Raw genomic sequence first — 21,255 nt, forward strand, 5'->3', positions numbered from 1 at the left:
TATATAGAAATTGTCACCAAGAAATCCTCTTATGCAACTAGCTGCTTCTCACTAGCTCTATCTAAAGCTTTATTGATTTTCGAACAATATTGGAAGATTTCTATCAAATCATTACACTATCGAATCATATTTACTAGTGGAATTCAAAATCATGGGTATTCAATATTATCATTGAAACACTACAATGCATTACAACTTTATGAATATTCTTCAAATATTCCAATTACTTTTGCATATCTAAACAATTGTCGATTGCCATAATCAACTTTCATACCATTTTATCAACTTTAGACTTAGTGTATATCATTTTGTGGACCACCCTTAAACTTGTAAAATAGGAAAAGGGCTTCCTACCTTTTTACCTTGATAGATATCATCCTATTATTATAAGGTGATGAAACTTTAAAACTAAGTTACCCCCACAATTCCTTAATTAAGAATGCATGTGCAACTAGTAATGCTATATTCACATGTAATGAATGTTTCAGATAAGTTCTCAAGCATTAATGTTAACCCTCACATTTTTGAGTGATACTTACACTTAGAGTTCATCAACTCTTTCATAGTTCAATTCATTTATCACTTAGAAAATATCCTTATCCAATGCTAACTCTTTCATAGTTCAATTCATTTATCACTCAGAAAATATCCTTATCCAATGCTTCTTGAAAGTCTAAGTTCTTTCAAAGCAATGATCGTCAACTCACAATTTATTTCAATTTGAAATTGCCTACAATGTACTTCAACCAAACAATCGTTAATTTGATCATCCAAATTAAATCAAGGTCCTCACATAGACCAACAATGCTTTCAAAGCATATACCAACTTAATTGATCCCACGACACATAACTATACACATTTTAGTGAGTATAGTACAACAATGAAGAGGGTTAAGCATCTTGGTTTACGAGAATTGCAACTTCTCCAAACATATGCAACTTCTGACATTTGTGACATTTCACAATATTGTATCATAATAAGGTAACTATTCATCTTATTCACCGCATTCCAACTTGAATGAATGACAAACATAAGTTGGAAAGTTGTCCACCCAATTAGGCCATTTTGACCAAAATTTCAGTTCAAAGTCCAGACCCTTCTGTGGGTATATGGTGGAAAGAAACCCATTTAACGATATGGGTGGGCATTAAAACGTGCCTCCTTATGTGAGTAATATATTTAGAAATTCTCCAAATGAAGGAACATATATTTCCCTCTATGCACATGTATTTGCCAAAATAGAATAATGCATACATGCGCCGAGTAGTTACTATCAAATAAATTCACGATTGATTGTTACCTTCAAATAATCATATGTATATTAGCATGTCCATGTAGCGAATATACTACACGGAGTCTCTGTACTACTAGATGACAAAATATTCTATCAAATGATTTTGATTGAATACATACCAAATAAATTCACTATTTGGAATTCACGTCTCATATGGCAATCAATATCTTCAATTATGCAAACGACATTTCAATTTCACATATTATAAAAAAATGTTTAAAGTTTCCAGACTTTTTCAAAAGCTCATGCCTGTAATATATTAATAACTACCCTTGTGGATCTTCAAAGAAAACTTTACAATTTCGGTAACTAATCCGCTTCACATGATTTAACTACCATATAACGTTCAACAAAGTTCCTACTTAAAGCAAATGCATACTCATGCCACTACCATTTTGGACATATTTACCAATAGAAAAACCATATTATATGTCAGTTCCACTTAATAAACAAATAGGAACTATTAACCAGAAGTAAATAAGACAAGAATCAAACTTTAACATGCATCCATTAAGATTTCATCATCATATTTTAAGAAAAGGAATATATACAATGCTATGAAAATTAAACTGCCTTGGCATGAAGACAAAAGAACTCATGCCTTTTCATTTTCAATTGCCGAAAAGACATGAAGAAAACTACTTTAAAGTAGCAAATTAATTCTAGTCGTCACCAATAACTGTCTTCAATGCATAATTTGAACAGACACAGTGCAAATTTGATAAACTGCCTTTAAATGATTTCTTTAATTTTAAAAACGAAGAACTAAAGAGATACTCAACCTTTGATTAATTTTCAGTTTATCCAAATTGTTGCACATATGAAAAATACGTGGTATGTGCATGTCTTCAGAATTTTTCATGCAAAATAATGATTTCCATTGTAATTATATATATATATGGGGATATTACATCAATCATGTGCATATTATATTCACAAAATGCGTCGTTTATATGCGTGAAATCGAAACATAATTTGACTCACCAAAATTGGATTTGAGAAGGCGAAATAATAATTATTGAAGTCGAATACGTGACAACGGATTTAATCATTTCATTCTTCAACGAAAACATTTCCTCTAATTGAAAGAATAGTTAGTTTTTCTGAAATCAAATCTCAAGTTCAGCAGAAACATAAATTAAAATTGGAAAGGCAAGTGATTGGATTGGTCAAAGCAAGTGCTTGACGCTTTCTCCCTAATATGAATTTGTCTCGCACCGGTCCTAATTGTTTTTCAGCAATCATCTCCCAAAATACAACGACCACATCAAGCCATAGGAGCACTCCAAATGGCTTAGGCCAACGCACTCGAAGGGAATTCTCTCTTTTCGGAATCATGATCTTATGCAAGAAAAGACCACTTCTACAAAGTATTTTTATGCAATGTAAACAAAAGAAATGATATGGAATTATGAAAATGAATGATAAAATTCACACACATGGGATCCATATATAGTAGTTAGAAAGATTTGTCAAAAGACACAACCATACCAAGAGACACATCTCTTGAAATTTATATCTATACATGAAGAGACACAATTATTAAAAATAATCATACCAAAAGTCATGATATTTCATATGAAAAGACACAAGTTTCCATCCAAATATTTTCTAGATTCTATACGATTTTCCAAAATTTTCAAGCATTTAAGTGTCTTAAATTCTCATTCATCAAATAACGAATTCCACTTAAATAATCATTTAAAACTAATCACAACCAATTTTCAATACAAAATTCCAACACGTAATTGTCACATATTATATTTATTAATTCTTATCTGTATTTATGCTTGAGTTTCACTGAGATTGTAAAATATCTAGCATCCCAACTATTAAATGGAAATTACCATTTTTTTGAAGATGTTCAAAAAAAAATAACTTGGTGAATTTAAGCAAATTTGATAATAAATATAAGGATAAGATTTTTGTCCATTATCATGTTAATTAAGAAAGACTTTTATTTCAAAACAGGAATTAAATGATAGGATCGGACAGCCATTTTTGTGCCTTTTTTTCTTATATATAAGGGGATATAGTAATCGATGTACAATCAATGTGAATTTCTCATTTTAATTAAGAAAGACTTTTATTTCAAATCAAGAATTAAATGATAGGATCAGACAGTCCATTTTTGTGCCTTCTTTTTTTTTTTTTTAAACTTATATAAGGAGATGTATTGATCGATGTGTAATCAATGTGAATTTCTCCAACAGTCAAGGAAATAAGAAAATGCAGCAAGAAACTGTAGTTCTGATTGTAGGGGCAGGGCCAGCTGGTTTAGCAACTTCTGCATGTCTAAACCTCCAAAATATACCGAACATTGTTCTAGAGAAGGAAGATTGCTGTGCTTCCCTCTGGAAGAAAAGGTCTTACGATAGGCTAAAGCTTCATTTAGCAAAGCAATTTTGTGAACTTCCTCACATGCCATTCCCACAAAATGCACCCACATTTGTGTCCAAAACTGGTTTTATCCAATACTTGGATAACTATGCCTCCCATTTTAACGTTAATCCAATTTATCATAGGACAGTTGAGTCTGCATCATTTGACGAGCGAGAAAGGAAGTGGCTTGTCATTGTAAGAAATACACTTATTAATGTGGTAGAAAAATATGAGGGGAAGTTTCTTATTGTCGCAACCGGTGAGAATAGTGAGGGTTATATACCTAATGTCCCAGGGTTAGATAGCTTTCATGGCGAGGCAATGCATTCTAGCCATTATGAAAATGGCAAGAGATTCGATGATAAAAATGTCTTGGTCGTTGGTTGTGGAAATTCTGGTATGGAAATTGCATATGATTTGTCGAACTGGGGAGCTCAAACAAGTATAGTCGTACGCAATCCTGTAAGTAATTTTGTTTATCAAGTTACAAATATAAATAGTTTTAATTTTTACCATTAAGAACTAGATTTGCAACAGGCTATCAGCAATATAATTTTTCGGCCCTTGTCTAATTTTGTTTTACAAAAAATATATAGTTGATTTTGTCACTAACCTTTTGCGCTAACACCTTTTTGGTTGTGTGCAAACATTCACTAACTGCTATTTTCATAGTAGTTTTATATACACTTTTGTGCATGTAGCATAATAGAACACACTATCAATATTACTAGTGACCTTAACTCAATTTCCATTTTAGATTATGAATTATAGTTGATTCACGAATAAAATAATGGTAAATTAATGACAACCTTTTCCAAGAATTGAATGTGATCATTATGAATTTTTTTTTTCTTCAGGTGCATGTTCTTACCCAGAGGATCGTGCAACTGGGGATGGTTTTATTGAAAATTGTCCCTTGTTACCTGGTGGACAATATCATATTGACCTTGAGCAAATTTAAATATGGAAATCTTTCTGATTATGGCCTTCAAAGGCCAAGCAAGGGACCATTCTATCTCAAAAGGATAACTGGTCGATCTCCTGTAATTGATGTTGGAACATTGGACAAAATCAAAGCACAAGAAATTAAGGTATACCACATTTATTCACAAATCTTATTTCTATAAACCCTAAATGCTCAAAACGAGAAGGCTTCTAACCAGATTCATCGTTCCTTTCAGATTTTTCCATCCATTGATAAGATCAATGGAGATTGTATACAATTTGCTGTTGGTGAAATGAAAAGTTTTGATGCCATTGTTTTTGCTACTGGCTACAGAAGCGCAGTGAGAAAGTGGCTCAAGGTAATTGAGAAATATTATATACTTACTAATTTCCCCCCTTTTTTGCTCTCAAATAAATGGATGAAAAATCCCGGTCATAAAAAGTAAAAAATAAAAATAAAAAAACTTTTGTAAAAGCATGCTTGATATTTTTATCGAGTGTTCTTCAAAACCATCATCCTCTAAAATTTCATCCATAGTGGAATATCAAACTTGAGATAGTGTTATTTTCTTATTTATGTTGTTTACCCATTTCGGCGATTTACTAACTTAATTTTTTCAAATTAACAGGATGATGGGGGATTATTTAATGATGAAGGAATGCCCAATACGAGAGTCCCAAATCACTGGAAGGGAGAGAATGGCCTTTACTGTGCTGGATTTTCAAGGGGTGGATTATTTGGAATTTCTAATGATGCAAAGTCTATAGCTCAAGATATTTGTATGGTTTTAGAGCAACAAAAATGATAGTATTAATGAGTTTAGCGACCTTTGCCCTCCATAAGTTTTTAAGTAGAGATGAAAATGGTGGCATGAGTTGGAAGAGAATAAAAATTATAAAATACATACCCTAGCTATGTGAATAAAAATATTGAATATGTACCCTACGTGTCCATTTTTAACTTGAGTTTAGTTGGATGCTGGTATGTACTATAGTTGCGTTACACACACTTCATGAACTAATCACAATATCAACTCATAAAGTTTTTCAAATTATTAATCTTCATGTTCGTGACAATATTTAACTCGAATGAACCTATAATTTTTGAGAATTGTGATTTTTTGAGAACACCATAATAATATTCTTTGAGAATATTAATGCGTGTAGAATCATGCTTCTTCAAGAGCAACACCACAATATTCTTTTTATTTATTCATGAATAACTAAACAAAATTCTTCAAGCATATTACTATGTAAAATTTTATGATTAATATAAACAACAAAATATTCTTCTAAAATATTAATATGTACAAGTCATTTTTGAAATAACCAAATATTCTTCTACGATAATGGATTATTTGTAAAATTATGCTTCTCCAAGAGCATTAACATATTTATCAGACTCGGACTTATATAAAGTCAATTTTTGAGACTAACATAATATTCCTCTAGAATTTTGATTTGTAAAAAGTTTTGATTTCTTCAAAAATATTAAAATAATATTCTTCTTCAATATTTATATAGATTGTGTTTCTTTAAATTTCTTCATATTAAGCTGTGTTTCTTCACACACACACATATATATTGTAATAAATTTTAGTTTATTTATAAAAAAATACAATATTCTTATGAAATATTAATAATGACATTAATAAACTATTTTACCTTTCGAGGTAAATAATATAATATTCTTCTGAATATTGATATTACAAATTTATTATAACTTGTAGAATAAATCAAAGTCAATTGCAAATCAACAATAAAAAATTTTAGGAGAAGCGAGCATTGCAGAAAATTCTAGCAGTGATAAAGAGCTTTTAAATATGTTTGACTACAATTCCAAACCCGGCGAGACTTGAATTTTGAATACAGCTTGCACTTTTTATATGTCACCCAATCATGAATTGTTTCAACCTATGACGAAGTTATAATAGGTGTTGTGGTGACTAGTAATAATACACCTTACCGGATAATTGGTATTGATCGAGTCAGAATAAAGATATTTGATGGGACGGTTAGAACACTTAATGTAGTGAGACACTTTCAGATCTAAAGAGAAATCTTATCTCCTTAAGTTCTCTTGATTCAAAAGGGTACAGATACACCGCCAAAGATAGCTTTCTTCACTTTCTCTGGAGGTTCCAATAACAAGTAATTTTTAGTATAATGCAATGCACCACAGTATTTACGATTCGGTCTAATCTCTTCAAGACAATTGATTTCATATTTGATCCCTTCGATCAGCCAGCCTTATCAAATATAAAAGGTTGATTGTATCCCCATATTTTAAGTTCTTGTCTAAAAAAACAATTCTCCAAATAGCATGTCACCTTCATCTAAGTCAGGATCAATCATTGTAAAAATTTTATCTCTAGCTTCTTTTTCATTCCTTGATAATGGAGTAAAGAAAAATAAGTAGATCAATTGAAGAGAAAAGGAAAAAAAAAATCAAACAAAAGCAAGAAATAATGAAAATCAACGTTAAATAAAAATAGTCCCCTACAACGGCACCAAAAACTTGTTGAGTTCGGATATCGTTTTCACGAGGACTACTATATAACAATTGATTAAATTATTCCTAACTTAAATTTGATCGAAAACAAATAATAAGGTTTGTGATTGGTCTTTATATTATTCTAGCTAAGCTAAATTATCTAACATACACAATTTATCGAATTTGGTTTTAAAAGTATGAATGTGGATTCTATGACTTAAAATTTACCTATGGATCCCCTTTAATTTGCCAATCGAGATTCATTACTATTGTAGTGTTTGATCTAGTTCCTTTAAAGTATTTAATTTACCCCTCTTGAGTTCTCATTTAGCCTATTTAATTAAGTCAATTTCATATCTCTATGTGAATCAATCTTAGTAAAACAAAATATTAGTTTTTATAATTATTCTAATGAGGGCAATAATTAGTATAGGTATCTCTACATATTATACTTATTTACCGAATTTTATTATATGGTTTAAATCTAACACTCACCTCTCGATTCATAAAAAAATCACATAATCATCAAATGTGTGATCAAATAATTCAACGCATTAAACTCATAGCAAAATCAACACTTGTAAGATAAAATAACAAAAATCTTGAATAAAACAATTAAAGGATCCCACATGGATTACATTGTTCGCGATAGCTATAAATTTAGTTACTCGGAAAACAAAAAGTATAGAGTTTATGACTAGATTTTGAAATCTTGATCGTGGAATGAATTGGATCTTGCACCAAGAATCTTTTTCAACATCAAAAGTCTTCAAACCCTAACTTTTGCTTTCTAATTCTCCAAGTTGTGTTTTATGTCTCTCAATGTGTGGAACTCCTTTCAATTGCCTCATTTCTTGTATTTATATTTGCTTCTACTTTTTCTCGAATTCGGAGTTTTATGGGCTTTAAAAAGGCCAAAATTCACGCCCTAGATAAGTTTGTAGTGCCTTGACGCACCTTTCAATTAAAACTCTACACTATGCATCCTGTAGTATTTTTAACATAATTTTCTCTTCCAATATGTGATTGAGGCAATTCAAATTGGGTTGTAAAAATAACTCAAATAGCTACAATTTTACTAGATGTAGATCTTTTCCAATTCAAATGTTTACTAGGCCAAAAATGGTTACAATCTCCAGCTAAAATTTGAAATATCCTTATGCGGTTGAAAATGGATTTGTGAAATATTTTGGTCATATTTTACTCCTTTTGACTTCTAGTTACATCCAATTGACCCTTAGTGTTCTTAAATCTTCATCGTGAAGTCCAACACAACTTTGAGTATTTACGCTGTAGTCCCCAAACTTAGGATCTTTCCTTTTTCACCAATTTTCACTTCTTTCTTTTAATCCCTCTTTCATTCATCGAGTTTCACCTAATAAGTGAAATATACGATAAATTAATTTATAATTGTTCAAAATAACTATTCATTGTCCATATTTTTATGTCCAAGTAAGTTATAAAATACACTTATCAGCATCCATGGATAGGGATACAAATTTTGTTCTGTTGATCATTTGATAACATCAATGCGTTACTTAACAATTATTTTTAATTTGCTTGTTTATCCTGGATTTCTTTCTTCTTCTTCTTCTTTTTTTTGCCCCCTTTTTTACTCTTTTTTCCTTTGGAAAGGAGAAGACAATTGGTGTGCACCTCTTTAAATTTTTGTTATGATTTTGGATTCTGGATCTAGCAATTTTACAGCGAATTTTTAAAAGAAGGTTGCTAGATGACTATGTTTTACTGTGAGGCTTTGACTTATACCCCAAAGGAGCCCCGACCTTTCAAAGATTTTTACTCCATTTTTGCAAAAATAACATGTTTTCTATATTTCATTGATGGAGCTTAAGACGTAGTCAATATGTTTTCTCATATTTGATTTATAAAAAATTTTAAAAAGAGCACACTAGGCGTCAGACCCCATCATCCTGACCGGAACAATGACCTCAACTCAGAGTTTAATAGATCTCTTAATATTTAGAGATTTTCTTAGATTTCATGACTTTTAATAGAATTTTATATAAATCATAAGATTTTAACGGGATTATTTTTTAGATTTTTTTAATTGATTTGTTGAATTTCTCATAATTATAATAGATGATATTACTTCCTAATAGAATATCCAAACATAGAAGCTCTAACCTTATCGTTGGACAATGCATTTAATATCATTAGTTTATCACACAAATTTCCTAACTTCGTCATTTAATAGAGGTGATTTCATAAATCTACACCAACAAATTAAACACTACAAGAAACTATGACTTTGCCGACCAGTTTTTTCCCGACCAACCAAAAATTAGTCAGTGAAAATGCGATTAATAAAAAAAATCTTATGATAAGTTCCCTTCATCTTTCTGTTCCTTTCTTTGCATCCCTATATGAATTATTTGCCTCTCTTTGAACCTTCAAGGGACGATTTTTCTCTTTGGTTAACTAAAAACCTAGGTACGAAAGGGATATTGGTGGATGGGGGTTGTGGTTGCCATTGTGTTTGCTGGTGGTGCTAATAGTGGTGGTTTGCTGGTGGTGGGGAGTGAATTTGAGTGGGTCAACGATGTTAGCAATAATATATTTGGTTCTCTTCAACTCTTGACTGGAAAACGAAATGTCCGATTGTCCTTTCTAATGAGTACTGAGCTGCCTTGATATCTATGTTGAACATCTGAAAGTTGCTGTAGTGTCGACAGAAAGTGTATCTTGCGTATTGAACATTTTTTTTGTGTAATGAAATGAGGTTGCTGGTTTTTGCTTCTGGACGGATGGTTGAGGATTAATTTGTGGTCTTTCTCATCTCTTATTAAGGTACTCTCTAAACTAATTTGGATGCCTTAATGATTTCTGTAGTTGAACCATTAATAAGTTGTTCTTCACGTGTGTGTGTGTGTGTGTGAAACTGTATGTATGATTATCTGTGGTAGTAGTTCATTTTGCCACTTGCTTTTCTATTGAGTTCGACTAACGAAATCTGTAAATTTCATGTTAGATGCATGCCTATAATTAATAGTTCAGTAGTTAATAATGCTTTTATCAAATTACTCAAACACCCAGGTCAGTTATATGCACTCCGATATGTGCTCAAGTTGAGAAGGGGATATCACTGGATTTTATGATCAATGCAAAGTGAGGATGGTCTAATCTTAGAAGCCTACTGATCATGGTCTAATCTTAGAAGCCTACCCTAGTGCTGGGTTTTTTGATACCCAATAAATCTCGGGTTATGATGTTAACGTGCGTTAATATATTTCATAGGCATAGACTGATGAATGAAATAAGTCCAACAACTAAGTTCATGAGCTCTCCAATTGTATTCTCTCTTGGATGGCTTGAATCTTGGCTCGTTTATCTTCTTTTTAGTCCAATTAAAAGCCTAACTCTAGACTATATATAAGACTACAACCATAGCTATTTTCAAGTTTGGTTTGTGTGAGAAAAAAGGAGAAATTCAGCTGCCCTTGAAGTGTGTGAAAAACAGCCCCTTTGAAGTGCCAAAATTGGTTGATTACTTTGTGTAATTGGTGGTTTCTTCATATCCTACCTTTGTGATGTTTTCTCCTTGCTTTTGTGGCTTAAACTTATCACCGTTTCTTGTCCTTTGTGGGTAAGATTGAATAACAACCGAGGTAAATTATATTGGTTGTGGATCGGAGACGGTTAGATTGATTGTTGGTAGAGAAAGATATATTGGACTGAGCCCTAAAAACACCGAATTGAAAATCCTTGGTGAGAGCTTCTGCAACACCTAGCATATTACATATTTGGTTAGGCAGTGAATTGTGTCTACATACAGTGTAAAATTTATTTCTTATGACTGGTCGTATCACGCACCTGATCACAGTACCTAGCACACAGCCTTCACCTATAACACAGCCTGCAACTATAATCGAGCCTACACCAGCCCCTGTGCCCACTGAGACTTGTAATTCTATTTATTGATTTCTTAATTTTATTTAACACCTGTGGTGCCATAACTCGAGCATAGGCATCGCGGTCGTACTCGTGGCTTAGGCAAATCCCAGTGTTTAAAGTTTGTTCGATATTTTATTGTTCATGAATATGGGGGATGATCCAACTGATGATAGAGAAGAGGCCATGTGTATATAGAGCAGTGGTGAATTGGAAGTTGCGAGAAATCTCAATTTTTGTCAGTAAAATTAATTTAAAATATTTTATTAATTAAATATATTAACTTCACAATTATACAATTAATGATCACACGTGCGTTATCAAATTAATTGATTACAGATTATTTCTTAAAATTTTACAGGATGCAAATTATTTTATGGATACAAATCAAAAAATTAATAGATCACAATCTAGCCATCAATTATAAATCAAAAGATTTATAGGTTAAAATTTATTCATCGGTCACAAATTAGAAATTTTAAGAGTCATTATTCAAATTTTTAGGTTACATATTATCTATTAGTCACAAATTATAGATCATATTATTTATTGGTTACAAAATATCTAATTTATTTGTTACAACCTCAAATAATTGGTCAAATATATTTATTGGTCACAAATAAACCAATTCATTAATTACTAACACCCACAACCACCACACCTACTACCACGATCACCACTAACATCTAGAGGTGGCAAACGGGCCGAGTGGCTCATCAGCTCACCCGCTCAACTCGTGAAAATGGAGTTCATGGGCGGCTCGGACTTGTAAAAAAAGAGCCTGAGCACGAGCCGATCAAACCGGCCTGTTTGGCTAGTTGAATCCACTCGGCTGACTCGACTTGCCTAATGGCGAGCCAGGCTAGACATGATTAGTTTGGTCATTTTTTTCCAAATTTCAGTGACAATTAACGATCATTGTTGATAGAGATGTCGTAATCGATGAGTAATCAATGTGAATTTCTCCAACAGTCAAGGAAATAAGAAAATGCAGCAAGAAACTGTAGTTCTGATTATAGGGGCAGGGCCAGCTGGTTTAGCAACTTCTGCATGTCTAAACCTCCAAAATATACCCAACATTGTTCTAGAGAAGGAAGATTGCTGTGCTTCCCTCTGGAAGAAAAGGTCTTACGATAGGCTAAAGCTTCATTTAGCAAAGCAATTTTGTGAACTTCCTCACATGCCATTCCCACAAAATGCACCCACATTCGTGTCCAAAACTGGTTTTATCCAATACTTGGATAACTATGCTTCCCATTTTAACGTTAATCCAATCTATCATAGGACAGTTGAGTCTGCATCATTTGATGAGCGAGAAAGGAAGTGGCTTGTCATTGTAAGAAATACACTTATTAATGCAGTAGAAAAATACGAGGGGAAGTTTCTTATCGTGGCAACCGGTGAGAATAGTGAGGGCTATACACCTAATGTCCCAGGGTTAGATAGCTTTCATGGCGAGGTAGTGCATTCTAGCCGTTATGAAAATGGCAAGAGATTTGATGACAAAAATGTCTTGGTTGTTGGTTGTGGAAATTCTGGTATGGAAATTGCTTATGATTTGTCGAACTGGGGAGCTCAAACAAGTATAGTTGTACGCAATCATGTAAGTGATTTTTTTTTTTTTTTTATCACATTACATATTTAAATATTTTGCATTTTTACGATTTAGAACTACATTTTGCAACAGGCTATCAGCAATATAATTTTTCAATCCTGGTCTAATTTTATTTTTCGAAAAATATATAGTTGATTTTGTCACTAACGTTTTGCACTAACACCTTTTTGGTAGTGTCGAAACATTCACTAATTGTTATTTTTATAGTAGTTTTATATACACTTTTGGGCATGTAGCATAAATAGGACACACTATCAAGATTACGAATAAAATAACAGTAAATTAATGAAAACCTTTTCCAAGAATTTAATGTGATCATTATAAATCTTGGTTTCTTTTTTTCAGGTGCATGTTCTTACCAAGAGGATCGTGCAACTAGGGATGGTTTTATTGAAAATTGTCCCTTGTTACCTGGTGGACAATATCATATTGTGCTTGAGTAAATTTAAATATGGAAATCTTTCTGATTATGGCCTTCAAAAGCCAAGCAAGGGACCATTCTATCTCAAAAGGGTAACTGGTCGATCTCCTGTTATTGATGTTGGAACAGTGGACAAAATCAAAGCACAAGAAATTAAGGTATACCTCATTTTTTCACAAATATTAACTCTCTAAACCCTAGAGGGCCTAGACGCTCAAAACGAGAAGGCTTCTAACCAGATTCATCGTCCTTTTCAGGTTTTTCCATCCATCAATAAGATCAATGGAGATTGTATACAATTTGCAAATGGTGAAACGAAAAGCTTCGATGCCATTGTTTTTGCTACTGGCTACAGAAGCACAGTGAGAAAGTGGCTCAAGGTAATTCAGAAATTTTATATACTTAAACCCTGCTTGGTACCGCTAAAAATTCAGTAAAATTTAAGAAAAATTCAACAATTAATTTTAATCACATATTTCATAGGACACACTACTTTTCAAACACACATTCCATCAACTTTTATCAAAATCTACAAAAATCTGATTCTTAATCTCTAACAAGAGCTTACTAATTTTCTGTTTGTTGGCTCTCAAATAAATGAATGAAAAAACCCGGTCTCGAAATTTTAAAAAGAAAAATCTTTGTGGTTACTAGAAAAAGCGTGTTGGTTATTTTTACCGAGTGTTAGTCAAAATTTTCATCTTCTAAAATTTCGTCCAACGTACAATATCACACTTGACAGTGTTATTTACTTATTTATATTGTTTATACATTTTGGTGATTTACTAACTCAATTTTTCTCAAACAGGATGATGGGGGATTATTTAATGAAGAAGGAATGCCCAAAAAGAGATTCCCAAGTCATTGGAAAGGAGAAAATGGCCTTTACTGTGCTGGATTTTCAAGGAGTGGATTATATGGAATTTCTAATGATGCCAAGTCTATAGCTCAAGATATTTGTGTGATTTTTGGGCAAAAAAATTTATAGTTTTAATGAGTTTAGCATCCTTTGGTCTTCATAAGTTTTTTGGAAGAGGCGAAAAGTGTTTGCGTGAGTTGGAAGAGAATGAAAATATGTACCATATATGTCATATGCACGAAAGTGGTGCCGATTAATTTCACATCATACAAGCATGAGGCTTGATTTTGTTTTTAGTACTTTATTTTTTTTTTTTTTTAATTATAATGGTTTGTTGAATTATAATTTTTTATTTAAGGGCTTAGTTGATATTATGTTAGGAGATTAAGGACCTGGGTGCAATTTCAATTGAACTTTGCATAGATTAATGTGTCTTCAGCTGCAACAGTGTATTGGATTCGCATTTTTAATTTTGCTGGCTGAAATTTATATCTGCAAACTCTTGATCTGAACTCGCAATTTTGATAAACCAGTGGACTTGTGATTGTGTATTCATATTTATTTCTCAAGCGCAACTTATCATGCGCAAGGTTATTTTTGTTTCTGTTTTGCGAATATTCAAATAGTTATATTATAATAATTGTACAATGAACTTCTAACAGAGTATTTCGATTTAATACTACCACTTGAATCTAGAACCTAAATGCTGATGCTAACGTGTGTGGATGAAGAGGAACCGGCCAAGACATAGAGTGCACTACAATCTCTCGGTAGTTCTCCATCACTTGAGCTTTCTAGATTGGCAGTTAATCATTCCCATGTGTGCAATATATTTCTCTGTGTCTTAGCATTGAGCCATATTACTCCTGGGGGACAATTGGGACGAGCACTTCATTTTAATGGAAGAATGAGGTTTACATTGTAGTTTTCATCAATTGCTCTATATAAAAACATGTTTTGTAGCATAAAACATGTCCAAAGGGTTTCTTTACCTTTATTATCTGTCTTTTTTAATCATATACAAATATGTAGGAATGCATATATTTGTAATGTTTTGTTGTTATCTGAAAAAGAAGGGAAGGAAATACAACGAACATGACTTTAGCTCATCTTTAGAAAACTCGAATGATTATGATATGAAGACCTCAAGCCATTAATCAGACTTCTTCATCCAATGGTAGGGCTGTCTTTTTATTGCGGAATAATGCTATTTGTTGACCTCAATTTTTGTATCCCTGACGTGACAAATAGATCCCAAAGCCTCTCATGTCCACGCAAGCTTGTTTCCTACACAATTGGACAAACCGTTAGTCACCACAACTATCACTACACCAAAATACTGGAAGACTTACCAATGTCATTTCCTTTGGCAAGCGTAATGGACCTCAAGAACAATTTAAAAGGCATTAAATATATTATCCGACAAATCGCAAATTGTTTAAATTTTGACCAACCTATTACTTATTAAAATTTAGAAACCACTTTACTTACTATGTACAAATTGCATATGGGTGCAAATATTAGTCAGACACCCGCTGCATCCACTCCTACTAATCTTGAAGAAGAGAATACAGAACTACTTAATTTATTCTAATACATTGGGAATGAAAGATATGCAAAGGGTTCTTCTTCAGGTGTGTCTCCTGCGTACAATCAGACATCGGACACAAGTCTTACTGGAATACATGTCGAATTTGTTAAATAATTTAAACACCAAATGCTTCGTAGCTTAGAGAATATAAATGCAATATAATTTGATTTACTTGATTTCTAGTAGAAGAACGAACGAAAATATCTTATTATTTTTGCCATTGCAAAAGATATACTAACACCTTTAGTTAGCACTATAACTTAGAAGTCTGCTTTTAGTGCAGATAAATGAACTCTATCTGATTAATACTTGTATGTAGTGTTGGGGATATTACACCAATAATGTTCATATTATATTCACAAAATGTATCGTTTATATGTATGAAATCAAAACATAATTCGACTTATCAAAATTGGATTTGAGAAGACGAAATGATAATTATTGAAGTCGAATACGTAACAATGAATTTAATACTTTCATTCTTCAATGAAAACATTTCCTATAATCGAAAGAATAGTTAGTTTTTTACGTTCTCTTTAACATGAATTTGCCCGCATTGGTGCTAACTATTTTTCAGCAATCATCTCCCAATATACAACGATCACGTCAAGTAATATGAGCACTGCAAATGACTTAGACCAACAAACTCGAAAGAAATTCTCTCTTTTCTGAATCATGATCTTATGCAAGAAAAGACTACTTCCATTTGTTCTATTAAATGTGGACTAGACATGTAATCACTTATGCCATAACTGTAAGTTTCAATGATAAGTACAATATGTCCTATTTCTAGGCTCATTGCTCTTGCCTCTAGCTCTGCCTCTTGATCAATTTGGTGGCCGTTGAGCATTAGGCCCAATTTCTTCTTATGCCAAGGAAGTTACCATATTTAATGTGGTAGTGGCAAATGCTTGGCTTGGTGGAAATCCCATTGAAGTACAGTTGCGATGGTCTATCAATTCTTCATTCACAATCTCGCTTCTTGTCATTTTAACCAAGGCGTCATAAGAAGTGGGATTCTTATTTCGCACATCTATCCAAAAGAGAATATTTATTTTAAGACCTCCTCTCAAGGCTGAAAGAGCTTCTCTATCAGTGACTTGTTCACAATAAGTCATCTCATTTGTATATTGGGCTAAGTAGCTCTTCAAAGTTTTCCTGCTTGTTGTCTCATATCCTGCAACCTCTGTACAGGGGCCTTTCCTCCGTTACTTGACAAGTATTGATTTAAGAAAACCTTTTTAAGATACTTTTCGCCTATGTACAATTATACCAATTTCAATAGCACCTGTAAGTGTGAGGTGAAAAGCTTTACATTTCAATGCAGATGAAGCCCCTCTTAGACTCATATGGTTTTGTAGTTGTCAAGGTACTTTGTTGGGTCACACTTTCCTTCATATTTGGGGATCTTTGGCGGCACAAAGTGACTAGGAACATGGGCATTCCTCAACTCTTGTAAAAATGGGAGACTTTCGTCATCGTCGTCCAATTCATAAGATTTGCATGGACCGTCTGAGTCCTTCTCGTTGGCCTAGTACTGAGGCAATTGTGATGCACTGGCTTGGTTTCTCAAGTTTACAGCATCCCTTCATTCTACTTAAATTTCTCACCTATTTTTAGGTAGAGAGGCCTCTTCAAGCTCATTGCTTTGCCCATAGCCTTGTTTCCTTTGTATAGGAGATGGCTACTAGGGCCTATTTCTAGGCTTTGAATTTCGTCAAAGACACTAATGGACATCTAAGGTCCACGTTCTTGTGCATATTATGGGGAGAAATTTTATTCCCCTTGTGGCAAATCGTTGACCGGTTTGCTGGAAGTGTAATTTGTTAAAATGTCCACCTCCACATCCCTTTCAACTAGGCTAGGCTCCTTTCTTTGCCTTTGGGAGTAAGCCCCGGTATTATATTCCCCATCTTCTTGCTAGAAAGCCGTTCTTGAGGCATTTGATATCTAGCTTGTCCCTACATTTGCATGGGTAGATGCTGCATGGCAGCATTGTGCTCGGCTATGTTCTTCACATTTATAGCCATCTCACCTACTTCTCTTGCTAGAAATGAAGTAGTGCCACCGCCTCAACGATGCTAGCGATGAGTTTGACGAATACTGACATTTTTCCAGAGAACTTCTTCAGAAGCCTTATCCCGCAGATTCCTGCCATGAGAATCATGGCGGTTAGAACTCATGGTATAATAATAATTTTTGTATCACACGAAGTTTCAAGTGACACCTCTCTAGTATCCTCAACTATTCTTTCTTCAAGAACAATGACCTTGCTTTAAGGTTGGACTATGGAACACCTCTCTTCCTAATGGCTTCCACCACAAGGATGTTCATGGTTATAGTGTAGTTTTCCACAAACAACGTCAATCTATTGACCTTAAATTTTGTACCCTTGATATGGTCAACAGATTTCATGACCTCTCGCGTCCACGCAAGCCTAATTCCTACACATTTGGACAAACCGTTAGCCACACCTAGCTTCCTCCAGTGGGGGTGGAGTTGACCTTACATACTTTAACGTTCAACTCAATTGAAAAGATAAATATATGAGTGTGGGAAGACTTTAGACGTGAGCCTTCAATGTAAAAAGGAGGTCGACTTTGGGGAATGATGAAATAATATAACGAAGCTATGGTTCAAGAGTTTAGTGTGAACTTTTATAATAAGAAAAGATGAATATGAGTCAATGGATGAAGAGACACGTGACCTCATCAATGTGACTGGTGCCTTTTGTCGGAGACGTCAATCAATCATAAGCATTAAATGCTAATACTATTTATTGCCCATAATACCTAGCTTGTGGCTTTAGACTTGACCTAATTGGTTGGAAAGAGCAGTGGTAGAAGTAAGTTGTCACATTAATCACATATCAAAGATTGCCTAAAAGATCTCACATCGAGCTCATTTTGTAGCCTCCCTTGTGATTTAGGTTTGGTTCTTTCCAACGAGGTCAATATAATCCAATGTGGTCAATAATTCTACAGTGGTTTGGCCTCTTCACGGGATTCGATCAACCGATCCGGAGGCAATTTGACATGGAGTGTGGGGCTCCAAGTTCACTTGCCATGTGGAATTTCTGGAGCCTTATAATGTGAGGTTTAACACTATTAATAACCATCATTGGAAATTGTGATAGTAGCACTAAAATTGTGGTATTGTGGCACTGTCGCATTTGTCAAATGAAGTTGGGATTCCAAAAACTTATCATCCCGTAATTGTACAGTATCAATGTAGCATGTTAGAAATTTATTTTTAGTTATTTGTAAGTAAGAAGACTTGGTCTCCGCATGAATAAAGCTTTTACTTAGAGCCTGCTTGGGAGTGATTTTGAGAATTAATTTTTTGACCATTAGGAAAAAAGTGGGGTCCACCTGTAAGAGAAGAAATTAAATATGACGACTAAAATAGTAAAATAACGGTCAAAAAATTAATTTTTTGAGGGAAAAAATCACTCCCAAACAGGCTCTTAGTCTTTAGGGTGTTAGCTATTTTTTACCTAGTCTTTGGGATAGTCCCATTCTATGTAAACATTTTAATAAATTCAGTTTTCTCATTCCATTTTTGGTTTTATTCTTTTCTTTAGCTTATTTCAAGAAAGCAATAGCTTTCTTTCTTAAAATAATGAGTGCCTTCAGCAATAGCTTTTTTGTCTTTGTTGAGTGTGCATTTATTACAATTGGTATTAGAACCATTTCATCTTAAAATCTATCCGCCATTTCCAAGTATTTGTGGTGCAAAATCTGTTTATTAAAGCAGCTGCAGACCTATTTAAACCTTTTATTTTCTTCAGTCATACATTCTTCGTAGCAATTGCAAATGGCATCTGAAAATGTTGTTCAAGTAGCTATACCTCGCTTCGATGGTCATTACGACCATTAGAATACGTTGAATGAAAAATTTCTTGCGGTCCAAATAGTATGGGCAGGTTGTTTATATTAGCATAACAAAACAATTAGAAGGCGTTGTGTTGACACGGGTGCAAAGAACAGAACTAGAAGGATAGAAATTGAAAGATCTAAAGGCAAAAAAACTACTTCTTTCAAGCAATTGATCATTCAATTTTGTAGACAATTCTTAGCTAGGAAATCTCCTAGCAAATTTTAGATTCCATGAAAAAGAAGCATCAGGGAGTCAGCGAGGGCAAGAAAGGTGCAACTTCAAGCACTTCACGCTGAGTTTGAGGTTTTATGAATGAAACTGGAAAGTCGGTTGGTGATTACTTCTCAAGAACAATGGCATTCCAAATAAGATGCAAAGTCACCGAGACATAATGACGGATATACCATAATTGAGAAGATTCTTCAATCAATGACAGCAAATTTTAATTATGTCATTCATTCGATGAAAGAATTCAAGGATATTGATGCAATTTCAATCGATGAATTGCAAAGTTTTTCGTTGGTGCATGAGCAAAAAATTAACCAACAAAACAAGGAAGAGCAAGTTTTACATACATCCACAAATCGAAGGGTAGATGGACATGGAAGAGGATGATGGAATGGTAAGCACTAAAAATCATATACTAACCATAGCAGAAATAGAAGGGTCATGATGGCTAAAATTCTATAGTATACATGCGTTTCAATGTCACAAGTGGTCATTATCGTTCAAGATGCCTATCAAACGGAGACTGTAGTGAAACATTTAACTTGTCCCCAAAAAAAGAATATCACTTCATAGTATACCGTACAAAGGGGCAAACTTACTCAAATTTGTGGCATAGACTTTTGCTGCAAGAACAATATGTGTGGAGATAAGTCTATTTTTTTCTTGAACAAATCATTTAGAATTATTGTGAAGTTTGGAGATAACTCGGCAATATCTGTTCTGGAAAGGGAAATGCGTCAATCCAAACTAAAGAAAATACTACACGCTGTATCTCTAACATTTTATTTGCCACAGATTTGAAAACTAATTTACTATGTGCTGGTCAATTCTATAAAAGGGATAGGAAATCAATATGAAAAATGGAGTTTGATCAATTCAAGATGAAAAATTGGATTTAATTGTAAAAGACAACATGACAACTAGTAGTGTAATGATCCAGGCCTCATATTCAAACCATTCTCTTACGTATCAACTGATTTGGGAGGAAATCTTCCCTCTTACACCTTATGATTTTCTGTTGCGTCCCTCACCAGTTGAACATAAGACCTGTGTCTGACAAGAAACTTAAGTTAAATTTCGACCCCAATTGACAATTTGTCCAATGGTATAACCTCTACTTTTGTGATTACTAAAGTTTGATATTACTACTACAGGAAAGATCCTAATGGCATTTATCACATTGCATTTTGTATTTTTTTGAGTTTTTGCTTATGTGATCATTTCATTCCGCACAAAATAATGTTTTTGTAGAATCCAAAATATTCAAACTACTCAAATGTGAAGTAGTATTATGTTTCATTGAATTCTGACTCTCCATTCTTTGGATTTTTCTTTTCCTTTATTCATGCTTTTGTGTACGAATTTATGAGAATGTGAAATGGTGTTATCTCAATTATTTATATTTCTTATGCATTATAACTTTTTGTATCTAAATAAACATGTCTTTTGACAAATTAATTTAGAACTATTGATTGCTTTTAAAATTTTCCTAATGTTGTCACTACTTTCTTGGAAATTCACGTACAACTAGATGCCTATGTATAAGAGGAAATCGTGGAAAATATCTAATTTTGACACCCCATTTTAAAAATGACCAAAATTTGAAATATTTGTATCTATGAACAAATTTTGAATAC

General features: G+C 33.3%; 2 protein-coding genes across 2 annotated transcripts; both read left to right on the forward strand.

The window, feature by feature from the left end:
- Nucleotides 1-3,524: 3,524 nt before the first annotated feature.
- Nucleotides 3,525-5,428, forward strand: LOC111394918 (probable indole-3-pyruvate monooxygenase YUCCA11). The gene is made up of 4 exons (XM_023020967.1): nucleotides 3,525-4,139; nucleotides 4,535-4,768; nucleotides 4,859-4,981; nucleotides 5,252-5,428. Exons 1-4 carry the CDS (start codon nucleotides 3,525-3,527, stop codon nucleotides 5,426-5,428), a joined length of 1,149 nt encoding a protein of 382 aa, XP_022876735.1.
- Nucleotides 5,429-9,588: 4,160 nt separating this feature from the next.
- Nucleotides 9,589-14,049, forward strand: LOC111394134 (probable indole-3-pyruvate monooxygenase YUCCA11). The gene is made up of 7 exons (XM_023019908.1): nucleotides 9,589-9,737; nucleotides 10,171-10,242; nucleotides 10,778-10,842; nucleotides 12,033-12,628; nucleotides 12,986-13,219; nucleotides 13,319-13,441; nucleotides 13,870-14,049. Exons 1-7 carry the CDS (start codon nucleotides 9,589-9,591, stop codon nucleotides 14,047-14,049), a joined length of 1,419 nt encoding a protein of 472 aa, XP_022875676.1.
- The last annotated feature ends 7,206 nt before the right edge of the window (nucleotides 14,050-21,255 follow it).

Source organism: Olea europaea, chromosome 5 (genome assembly GCF_002742605.1).
Source record: "Olea europaea var. sylvestris chromosome 5, O_europaea_v1, whole genome shotgun sequence".
NCBI classification, from domain to species: domain Eukaryota; kingdom Viridiplantae; phylum Streptophyta; class Magnoliopsida; order Lamiales; family Oleaceae; genus Olea; species Olea europaea.